This window comes from Myzus persicae, unplaced genomic scaffold, assembly GCF_001856785.1.
Source record: "Myzus persicae strain clone G006 unplaced genomic scaffold, MPER_G0061.0, whole genome shotgun sequence".
NCBI lineage: Eukaryota > Metazoa > Arthropoda > Insecta > Hemiptera > Aphididae > Myzus > Myzus persicae.
In genome coordinates, this window is record NW_019104008.1 from 71,011 (window position 1) to 83,158 (window position 12,148).

The 12,148-nt window shown below is 30.3% G+C and overlaps 1 protein-coding gene and 1 long non-coding RNA gene across 2 annotated transcripts; both read left to right on the forward strand.

Moving 5' to 3' along the window:
* The first annotated feature begins 573 nt into the window (after positions 1–573).
* LOC111037518 (ras-related protein Rab-43) lies at positions 574–4,288 on the forward strand. The gene is made up of 5 exons (XM_022320147.1): positions 574–1,165; positions 1,269–1,353; positions 1,425–1,523; positions 2,192–2,349; positions 2,406–4,288. The coding sequence occupies exons 1-5, from the start codon at positions 911–913 to the stop codon at positions 2,508–2,510; spliced, it is 702 nt and encodes a 233-aa protein (XP_022175839.1). The 5' UTR covers positions 574–910; the 3' UTR covers positions 2,511–4,288.
* Positions 4,289–5,215: 927 nt separating this feature from the next.
* LOC111037521 lies at positions 5,216–12,148 on the forward strand. The gene is made up of 2 exons (XR_002604891.1): positions 5,216–6,084; positions 11,828–12,148. It is a non-coding gene; the product is annotated as an uncharacterized LOC111037521 (long non-coding RNA).

The window sequence follows — 12,148 nt, forward strand, 5'->3', positions numbered from 1 at the left end:
GTGACATGTCCCGGTGTACCGGGACGTATGGCAACCCTAAGAGTCTATCGTTATATTCTTCACACTTGGTCGTTAATCGTTTTTATACAGATCATGAAGATTCTGGACAAATTGTATAATGATGTGAATTCCGTTTATGAATATTGTCGTTCACAAATAAAAAAGCGATAATACAATAATGGTAATTAAATATATCTTACGAACGTTTAATGTTTACCAACAACGTCCGCATTAGCTGTGCACATTCTTTAAATTAATGAAAACATAATGATACGTCATCACATCACAATATCACATCGTCAAAACAATTCGGCAGTCGTGGTGTCGTAGATAATAATAATCGACCTGTGCAATTACAAAACAACACGGACGTAAAATATACGTACTATGTATGTCCGTGCAAAACACTTTCCCCGTCCCCTCCATGACCGAGGTATAAGGACGTTCGAGGCCTTGGCGGCGATATCATTCCGACGACAGCGTTAACGCGGTTACGGTAGCAGTGGGGTGGTCGTTCAACATATGTTTAGATAACAAAGACCAAAGATAACGGCGATGTTATTGTTGTAGTAAATGATTTTCTCAGAGCCGTGTATACTGTATACGCGTAATACCGTATACGCCGTAAAGTTTTTGTAGCGGACTAGCGAACGATATCAAATTGTCAACTGGTCAACTTAATGAATAATAATATTCATAAATCATAATATCTCATAAGGTATCGCCAGTGCCATTGTCGATTGAAAATTTTCCCGCCTCCGAAAACTGTTCTCGAGACGACGTTTGCGTCCTGGAAAAACGGTGGACCCGTCGTCGGCCAACTAGCTGTAGTCTCTGTGAGGTTATGCAACAGACGACCGACGTGGAATCCGTCTTAAACCGCTAAATAATAGAACGCGAGACCGTCGCCATGTCCAAGACGTCCGGTTCGGCCGCGTCCGGCTCGTCATCGTCGTCGCAGCAGCAAGCGTCCGGGGTCGCCGTTGTGCCAGCCGAGGACAATTTTGACTTTCTGTTCAAAATCGTGCTTATCGGCGATTGTGGCACTGGCAAGACATGCGTCGTTCAGCGTTTCAAGAGTGGTACATATGCCGAGAACCAGGGCAACACCATCGGTGTCGACTTTTCCATGAAGACCATCAAAATCGACGGCAAGAAAGTCAAAGTAATCAATTCGCCTCTCCGTCCTTGATGCCGTGCAGCCTTGCATAGGTGTCCATAATAACTATAACACCTTAAGGCTTACTTACTGTAGTTTTATGTTACAGCTCCAGATATGGGACACGGCCGGCCACGAGAGGTTTCGAACAATCACACAGAGTTACTATCGCTCAGCTAATGGAGTCCTACTAGGTAAGACTTGTTGACATCACTATACAGTTCGATTCACCACTTTGTCATTATATTATTATTATGTTTTACAGTGTATGACATTACAAAACGTGCTACTTTCCTGAATTTACAGAGATGGGTAGAAGAAGTACGACGATATACTTCTTCTAATGTCTTGCTGGTGTTGATTGGTAAGTTTTTATATTGTTATCTGTTTTTTTTTACAGTGAGTACTACTCCTGTAAGTGATGTCCCTTAATTTCTTTGTAAATAATTTATCGCTTTAGAAATGTACCGAACAATAGGTATTCATTCCAACTTATAACAGTACTGAAGCTGTTTGATTATTAATAAATACAATATGCTCATAAAGAAAATAAATTTAAAAATCAAAATAATACTCAAAATTAAACCTAAAAAACTTATATATAATGAAAAGGTTAATAAAAATAAAATTGTATATTGATATAATATATATTTAATACTTAAAACATCTTAAGCGAGGTTCAATTTTTTTTTAATTGATTAAGTTTGAAATACTTATTGAAATTCTTTGCAATGCCAATAATGTCTGGGTACCTTCATTATGTCATAAAAATATGTTTTATATAAAAACCTCTTGTGTAAGTTATTAATACATACAAACTACAAAAAATAGTGACTAACCTATATGATCTATAATTTTACAATAAATTGGTCATTGTGATCAATTGTCGTTCAGTGGAATGATTGCAATTGATTGTAGTGTGAATTATTTACAATCAATCGATGCGTAACCTTTTGAAGTTGTCACAGTAGTATGATTCACCCTCTAACAACTAAAACTACACTCACTCATTACACTTTTCAATCTATGTAGGTAACAAATGTGACCTAGAGGAAAACCGCCAGGTGGAGTTGTCTGAAGCAGATGCAATGTGCGAATACTTTCCTGAACTATTGTCTGTGCTAGAAACGTCGGCTAAGGAAAATAAAAACATTGAAGAAGCATTTGTCACAATTGCTTCTGAACTTAAGGTAAGTGTAAGCATTTTATTATTTGTCAACAGTTCATTCAATAAGAATTTTTACAGAGACGTCATGACCAAAGTGCTCATATTGAAGATGAACCTAATCCTGTCATTAACTTGAGTGAAGGCGAAAATGTTCAAAAATGTAAAGGCTGTACTTTGTTATAAACTAACATTGCAACACAGCACTATAGAACAAATCAATATTTGATCATTATTATTCTAAAGCCCGATGACGAACATGCATAATTAATTAATTATGCGTTCATAATCTTAAGGTAACACACTTGTTTAATATGAAACCTTTAAAGTTTTATTTAGATTGTATTTAAAAATAAAAATTTATGAGGATAGAGACAGATCATCCCAGAATTTATGTACACGTTTATGATCCGCGTTAATAATGTATTTAATTTTATCTTTCTTAACTTGCAATAATTATTCATGTACTTGAACCTCACTTTGTTAATCATTCAATCATGTACTATAATATAATATTAAATAAGATTCTCGAATAGTTTTATGGGGGACCATGGTCATAAGTGTTTTTTTCAAGTATCTCACAAGGTCCACAGATGTATCTTACTTCGAAATTATTTTTATCAGTAGATAATATAATATTGTAGAATATCAATGGTGGTATTTATTTTTTTAGCCGCTATCATATTTTAGGATATTATGTTTGTGATATTATTCATACAACATTTATGTATCCCGTATCGATATTCTGTAAATAGATATACGTCCATATCGAGAATTTTAGCAATTATATTTTTTCTTTTGTTTAATTATGTCATTTACAATTGATGATTTGAATTTATTTTAATTATTATATATATGGTTTTTTCTTCTTAAATTTAGATAAATTTGTCTGTATGATGATTGATTATATATATTTATATGCATATAAATACATATAAGATAATACATACATTTGTATAACATTATTACCATCTTTTTTAAAAGCACCTCTAATAATACGGTGAAGGTATTGAATATTATATTATTTTTTTTATTGCTATGTGTAGTGAGAGTAGGGAAATATTAATAATTCTATTATAATATACTTAATACTAATAACTAGTCACGTGAAAAATGTATGAAATATTTTATTGTAGCAGTTCCTTTCATTGGTTAACAAGTGTTTATGATGATGATAATTTCCCTCTACAAAAAATTGTGATTTATAATGTTTTACGTGAAATGTGTGGTGGAAATTTATATGTACAATATTATGTATCTAAAAAAAATTTATATTGTTTAACTTTTTCAACTTTATAGATGTTTTATTATCAGTACCTAGATATTTTTTTAATTCTACAATATTTTATGTTTTTTTTTTTTAAAGAATTATCTCACATTTTTATTATTATTACTATTATTATTTATTTGTATTTTATTATTTTTTTACCAAAGTCTACATCAGCTGTTGTATACCTGTAATAGTCATATGTGCTGTTTTGTCTTACTTGTATATAGCCATCACGGCTACCAATAATCAGAAAACAAAGAATTAAAATGAGGACTTGAGGCGGGAAATTACATAATATTATAATTATTGTCTTTTTACATTAATATTACAATATTTAATTATATTATATGACTAACAATAAAGAATTTTATTTTTTCCAATATTAAATACTAGAATACTAGATTTGCATCTGATTGATTAAACTAACTATTAAACTTAGAACATTTAGAAAAAGTTGATGATTATGTATTATCATTATTTTAAATATTCTTGCTCACTTGTGAAAAAAATGTTCTTTTTTTTCCTACCTCACCTTCCAATTGTAGAGGTCACTACGATACACTTGTTATCTATATAGTGGCCAATCATAATAATTATATTATTATAGGTATACATCCTATACTGTTTAGTATGCTCACAATCAATGAACATTTACATCCGTATCAATAAACATAATAATATCTTTACTGTATTATTGTTGTTATTATTATTATTAAATATTATTAATTCATTAAAATAATTATTGCACTACTTTAACTTTCTACATAGAACAACTACTACAAACTTTAATTTTGATCTTTTATTATTTTTTATTGTTTATAATCTTTTTGGAGTAAAATCACAAAGAATGCCAAACATCCAAAAACTAGTTTATACTAACTTTACATGTTAATAATATGAATAAAAATAAAATTCTTACTTAATAATATATTATAGACTATTGTAATGTGATAAATTCATATCTTGTAATAATAACTAAAATGATTGTGAATAGACACAGTTTTTAGAAAATATCATACATAAATTGTAAACATAATGTGCTGAGAATGATATTATATATTATGATAATATACTGTGTAACAATAACAATTATAATAATACTATATTTTGATATTTTGTAAATCAAATTTGTTAACATTGGCAATATATTATAGTGTTGTTTGATTATTCAAACCAAAATATGACAATTAGCCTCATCTGTCAATTGTTCATAGAAAAGAAATCATAATAACCAATAAAAAATTTGTATAATTCCGATCTCATTACCTAAAGTATATTTAATATGGACTTATAGTTAAAGTACTTTTGATTGTGCATGATCAGTAAAACAACTTTGTGGCTATGCCAATATGAATATAACATAATAGCATCGATTAAATAATAAATATACTTGTATTTAATCAATGATATTAGGTTGTATAAATACAACCGTAAAAGACATTAAACAATATTATATTTAAATTAGATAGTGTAATGTCTTAGTTATTAACAAGGTTTTACAGATTGAATAAAATAAGTTTTTAATTTATATTAGTGATAATATTGTTATTAAGAGCGTACTCATAATTTTAATTTCAAATTCTAGTGCAGAGTACTTTTCTAAATATTATTATCTACTTTTAATAAACCATATTATTATGGAATATTGGTATTATTTATCATTTAAGGATAGGTATTGTATACTGTATAAGTATATGAGCCGAGTGCCCGAGTAGGTACATTTACTGATGTAACGTGCATTATATTCTTTATTGACTTACTGGCTACGTACCTTTGAGCTATAAATGCTTTTAAAAATAAAAACAAACTTAATTTAAGCCTAAATGACCTTCGTTGTACAAAAATAATAAGTCGTAGTTTTTACAAACTGGTTGTGTTGTATGTACACTTTAATATTGTAAACCATTAAAATCATTTATTTTTTAACCGATTGTACCTATAGGTGAGTAGGTAGGCAACGAGACGTGTTGGCCGTCAAGAGAATCGCTCTGTACACGCATAATGGATAATATATTTAGCCATATGATTATATAAGCACAAATTTCGTTTAATACAATAATTTAATATTGACTGTTGAGTTTTTAAATCTTGTATAGAACAGTTTTAGATAGGTACCAGGTACCTACTACCTAACTTGAGTCGTCCACGGAACGAGCTTTTCAAAGTTCGAAGACTTATATATCTACACAAGTCCGAACACACCAGGACGGCGTGATATAGGTAATGCGATTTAAATAATTAAATATAAGCACTCAACTCGAATGACTTATACTATATCATAATTGATCATAATATTATTATTATCGTGACGAACTACTCACAAATGCACAATGTATACAAATAATAATTACAATAATAATCCGTGTTAGTAGTTTTCGAGAAGATACCTTGATCGGGTCTGGATGTTTCATGCAAACAGCAAGTTGCAATGCTGTTTACTCGTATATGTATAGGTACGACCTACGTGCCCTCAGTCTTGTGAGCTGTAAGGTATTTGAATACTTTTTTTTGTTAGAATACTATTTTTAATACTTTTTGAAAAAATTATTCGAATTTATTGTGTTTTGAATAATTTTTTTGTATTTTTTAATTCATTAAAAAATAATTATTCCAAATCTAAAAATGGTTGAAATTTGTGACAAAATAAATATTGCTATCACATAACGGGCACATTATAATAGTTATAAACAATAGTTTTCTCTTTAAATGAAATATGATTAATCCACGTTAATTTACAAACATTCCAAGACTGACAAATATTAGCGGAAGATAAAAATATATTCCAATAACATTCAAATACTTTTTTGAGTACTCAAATACATATTCAGAATATATTATTTTAAAATTATTTGAGTATATATTCTGAATACTCATTTAGTCGAATGCAAACTAAAAGACAAAAGTATTCTTTACAAGACTGCCCACCGTATAATCGTGGCGGAATAGGGAGAGTGAGTATAGGTACTTACCTACTGGTACAATATTAACTCGACTACTTGAGTACGGATTTCTATAAACTTTGCATGCCTAGAAAAACCTTTCAATTACATTCAAGAAAAAAAAATGCTTAAATGTTTTCTGAAAAGGACATAGGTGAACATGCAATTTGAAATACCGTTATTATCGTATGCGTACGTGCCTATAACGTTATAATATAAGAAATATACCTACCTGCCCAACTGTAAAAAAAAAAAACTTTAAAAAAAAACAATGCAGAGAAATTTTAAAAATGGTCACTGTTAACTATGTAGGTATAATCATATTATAATAAAAAAAAAAACGTTGTAGACAGCCGTTAACCAACATTTAAGTTTTATTATGTTTAACTTGGACAATCATTATTAAAATATAGGTATTATGCGAAAAAGTCGTAAAAAACGAATAATGCATTCGCATAGTTGCATGCTATTATACACACCTATATGCACCTATAATCTATATGTAAATTAACCAAAAAAAGTTTATGCAAGTGCATATTATTATTTTATTTTAAATCCGGGCTCTAGTCTTAACGACACTATTATTGCGATACGTTGTATGTTGGTGGGGTATAATACTCGTATATTTTGCCTTTTTCGAAGTTTTGTTTTTCGGTGGACTTTCCAAACGTGGACGATATTCCTAGTGCGGTCGCCTGATGTAATAAACTATAAACTACTCAGGAGTCTGGAACACTAATTCTAGAGTACCTAGGTATCAAATATATTATATTACTCATTAGTCATTACATTATAAGTAGGTATACCTATTGAAGGTGTATGGACATAAATAGAGTTAGGACGTTGATAACCTAAAAAACACACAAAAATGTCCTAAGAACTTCAAAAAAATTACCTTAAAAATGATCTAAAAAACTAATTAAATAAGTGAAAAAATTGTATTTATAAATAATAATTTTTATTGGAGATATGGGTGTGATAGTAATTTAAAATATGAATTATAAATTATAATATTAATAAACATTAAACAATAGTGTACGTTTACATTTTAAGCATGAGATACAATTATTAAAAATAAATTAAACTTGGATTTAACACTTGCTCTAATCTAAAATTTAAGAAATAGGCCCCACATTGTACAAAAACTACAAACAAATGACCTAAAAGATAACCTAAAAGATGAAAAAATGACGTTATAAACAAAAAAAATTTACATTTATAGCTAAAAATGCCTAAGAATGCAAAAAAATGCAAAAGTCATCAAAATTCCAACTCTAGACATAAAGTAAACACCTGCAATGAAATTGTGGTTATTTATAAAAATAACACTTAAGTTACTTAACATATAATAATATGTCAATATTAAGTGTCTATGCCTTTATAAATAGTAATGATCAAAACAAGACCAAGACCAAGACTTTCAAAATCTTGGTCTTGGTCTTGCAGACCCAGTCTTGGTCCTGGGTATACGCCTTAATCTTGGTCTTGGTCTTAGTCTTGCGCAAGACTCTTGCAAGACTCTTGCTATTTTCACAAAATATAAAAAAAAAAACTAAATATCTACCTATTATAGCTGTGTAGGTTTCTTGCTATGACTTCTATGATGAAACTTATGTCCAATATATTATATAGTATATTAATAATATAAAACAATCAAACAATTTAATTTTTATTATAGGTAGGTACTCGTTTAAAACTTTGCATTTTAAAATACTATGTTTATATTATTTGACTTGGATTTGTATTAGATGAATATAAGTTCCTATTACATTTATAATAAATATCAATAGGCAATATTAGTATTACTAATTACTTATTATTGACCAAAATAACCCATTAAAACTGTACAATTATAATATAAAATATTTATAAGGTTTATTATATTGTTAATAATTATCGTGTATTCCGATTAAATAATATTACTAGAGCAAGGATCTTAGACCCTCACTAAAAAACCATGAAATATGCACATATTATGCATCTAAAAAAATTACACGTCCATATTATACATATTTTTAATTAGTTTAAATTATTTCACTAGGTTCAATTTTCTATGTAGATACTAGATACTTACTTCTAATATTATGACGTATAAAGATAAAAACACAGTTTCGGGTCACATTCTTCATTCAAATGTAATAAATATAATTGTTGACCTTGATTCATGAAAATATTTACTCAAGTGCTTGATTTTTGATGACCTATCAAAATATGTACTAACAACTTAAAATATGCTCTTATAATAAAAAATATTATGCACTGCGAATGCATGAAAGTCCTCGCTCTAAATGAATTACTAAATTATTCTGAGGCAGCTCGCAGCTGACACGAGACATCGTCATTACGACATGTGTAACAGTGTAACCTAGGTAGGTATTATTACTGTCATTTTGTATACAACTGTTATAACCGCACGTGGAGCATAGCCATGCCACATATTTAGGTACCTACCAACAGTACCATCTAAATACACAGGACACGGCGTAGGTAGTGCTCACTTATACAATCTACATCTTAATATTGTAGCATGTAACTAACGACGAACGACACTAATTAATCATAATATATTGACATTTTAACTGCGGGAAATGAGTATAATAGTATACGTAACGACTTACACAATATGATAAATGATAATATGACGTAATACATAATACTATTATAATTAATGATTAATGGCATTATAATAGTAAAATGTAATCGTTGCACGAGCGCCCGCAGGTGGAGAGGGGGGGGGGCGAATGGCCATTGCCCCCTCACCAACCTGGGAATTTTTAACTGCATGTAGGAACTTACATATCAATGTCACTATAACTAATATTAAATTATGTGTAATCATTATCTAAATATAAAAGCATAATATATATATATATATATGAGGGACCACCATACCGTGATGAATGTACACGGGATTGGGGTGCTAAAGCACCCCCCTCCCCCATTTTACGCCTATACCGTCCACGATATTTTAAATATTTAGTAGATTTACCCTGACCTTCACAGAGTATTATGTCTCATTGAATCCTAACTATAAGTTATTTATGTAATAAGAAAAATTATTGTTAATCAGCAATTACCTACATTTTTAATAATATAAATCCTTCGTTTGTAAGCTATAGTAATAGTTTTATTCAGAAAATCCACATATCCTCGTTTACTCCACCGCAAGCCATGCTCAATAAACAAATCAAAACGTGTACGTGTGAAATTTTTTTTCTCGGAAAAAAAAACATAACACTCACAGTTTTTGGAGATGTCGAGACGATCTGGCGGCTGCAGTGTGAACAGTACGAATAAAATCGTGTTGCGTACAATTTTCAAAGTACATATTATTCTATTAACGTCTTGGTCAGGTGAACGGCAGACTTGGTGAAACACCCTGTATACATCACATATACATAGTGACATAGTGTTGATGATAATGTCTGAACAACAATTACAGTAATAACAATACAATATAATACGATGCGGACTGTGCATTGACCTGCGGTACGACCGTTGAGGTGCGCCTACTGTGGACACAATGTGATCGCGATAATATTCATAATAATGACTGCCTATTATTGCGTTATTGTTATTATTATTTACTAAAACTGTTGTAACTGTGCAACACTAATTGAAAAATAACAACATCGTATAATCCACGGTGCAGTATGACGTGTGGTGTGGTGTGCATGTCCAGTAGGTATACCTACGCACGAGTCGAGTTGTGTCCGCCTGTGCGATAAGATTGTAGCAAATATACACACAAATAGTAAGCAAATGCGGTTATTATTAGAGTTGGGATGTTGATGACTTTTGCACTTTTTGCCTTTAATTCTATACAATGCTCTCCTAGCTAAAAATTTGTTCCGTGCTCCCATGATGCAAAATATTTTAATTTTATTATGCATATTTTTGTTTTTTAACGTCATTTTTCAGCATTTTAAAGTCATCTTTTCATTTTTTAGTTCATGTTTTGTAGTTTTTGTACAATGTGGGGCCTATTTCTCAAATTTTAGATTAGAGCAAGTGTTAAATCCAAGTTTAATTTATTTTTAATAATGTTATATAACACTTAAAATGTAAATGTATACTATTGTTTATTAATATTATAATTTATAATACATATTTTGAATTACTAACGCACCCATATCTCTAATAAAAACTATTATTTATAAAGGCATATTTTTTTCACTTATATAATTAGTTTTTTAGATCATTTTTAAGGTAATTTTTTTGAAGTTTTCAGCTCATTTTTGCATTATTTTTGTGTGTTTTATAGGTCACCAACATCCTAACTTAAGTTATTATGTACAAGGTGATTTTTTAAGCATGCTCACGCTACTTTTGTGCTCAATTTGTGCATACATTCAAATTCTGATTTTTGGAATTTTCAAATATACTTGAAGGCCATATTATTTTGTAATGCTATTGAGAATTACCACTTTGGACGTTTCTGTGACGAGCTTGTGTTCGTAGCTTATAGACTCAAAAACAACTTGACTGACTTTGACAAAAGTTTCTCGGGATCAGGGGCTGCTATTCTATGATTAGTGTGTTGCTTCAGAAACACATAATATAACATTTTGGTAGATGGATAGGTGATTGAAAGCTGGGTGATTAATAATTATTTATTAACATAATCAAAAAAAAAAAAATGTTTCACAGTACCTATAATGAGTCATTGCAATTATAATTAATAATTATCATCGTCCAATATAAGGGGGGGGGGTGAAGGAAAATAGTCGAAAATTGAAATTGAAATTTAGTATTTAGAAAATTATGCCATGTCTATACTAATTGCATTTGACAACAATTTCGTGTCTCCGCATTTTTGATGAATGAATTTATGGAGAATGGACCACTCCCCCATTTAAACTTTTAAAGTAGGTACCTATATCGGCTATCACGTACGATTCTAGGGAATAAATGATTTACCGGCACTGTGGGTCATTGGTGTCTGGTAGATACCGTAAATAATAAATAAATAGACCTAAGACTAGTAAGACTTATATGATACTATGCATTTATCACGGAAATGTTCTGCCGCCCGTATTATCGGAACTAACTTCGGGCTCTGTTTACAATGCGCATAATATTGATAGTTATCACGATAATAATAATATGGAACCCTACAGTGTCCATCGCCATAGCCCGTAGGTTGGGTGTAGCCAGTTAAACCCAAATAGCATTGTTGAAGTGCTAACGTCGTGTAAGACGTGTTCGCGTAAGACGTTTTTTCTTGGTCTCGGTGTGTCATGTTGGCCTCGGATATTGGTAGGTACCTAACAGTAGTTTTACATATTTTGCAGCACAGCGCTGGCACCATACGTCCGACATGGGTCGAAATTGCAACTTCGAGGTTACCAGCTGTGGTATCAATATTGACCTACGGAAAGAATGATCCAATTGATCGAAGGAATCAATAAATTGATCGTCCTGCCAATGAGCGCACGCCCTACTTTATTTAGTCTATAATTATATTATCTTTAATATATTGTGTTTTGTTAATTATTATTTACAATATGTTCTCAAAATGTCTTATACTTTAAGTCATATGAACTGTTAGTTGTAATTACTTTCTGTTGTCGTTTATTGTATTCTTTAATTATATTAAATTGTAATTGCACCTT

What these genes read in the sequence shown, in the direction of transcription:
- LOC111037518 (XM_022320147.1), top strand. Translation starts at nt 911, where the DNA reads ATGTCCAAGACGTCCGGTTCGGCCGCGTCCGGCTCGTCATCGTCGTCG. An exon ending in TCGACGGCAAGAAAGTCAAA is followed by an intron (nt 1,166 to 1,268) that starts GTAATCAATTCG and finishes TTTATGTTACAG; the next exon opens with CTCCAGATATGGGACACGGC. An exon ending in AGCTAATGGAGTCCTACTAG is followed by an intron (nt 1,354 to 1,424) that starts GTAAGACTTGTT and finishes TATGTTTTACAG; the next exon opens with TGTATGACATTACAAAACGT.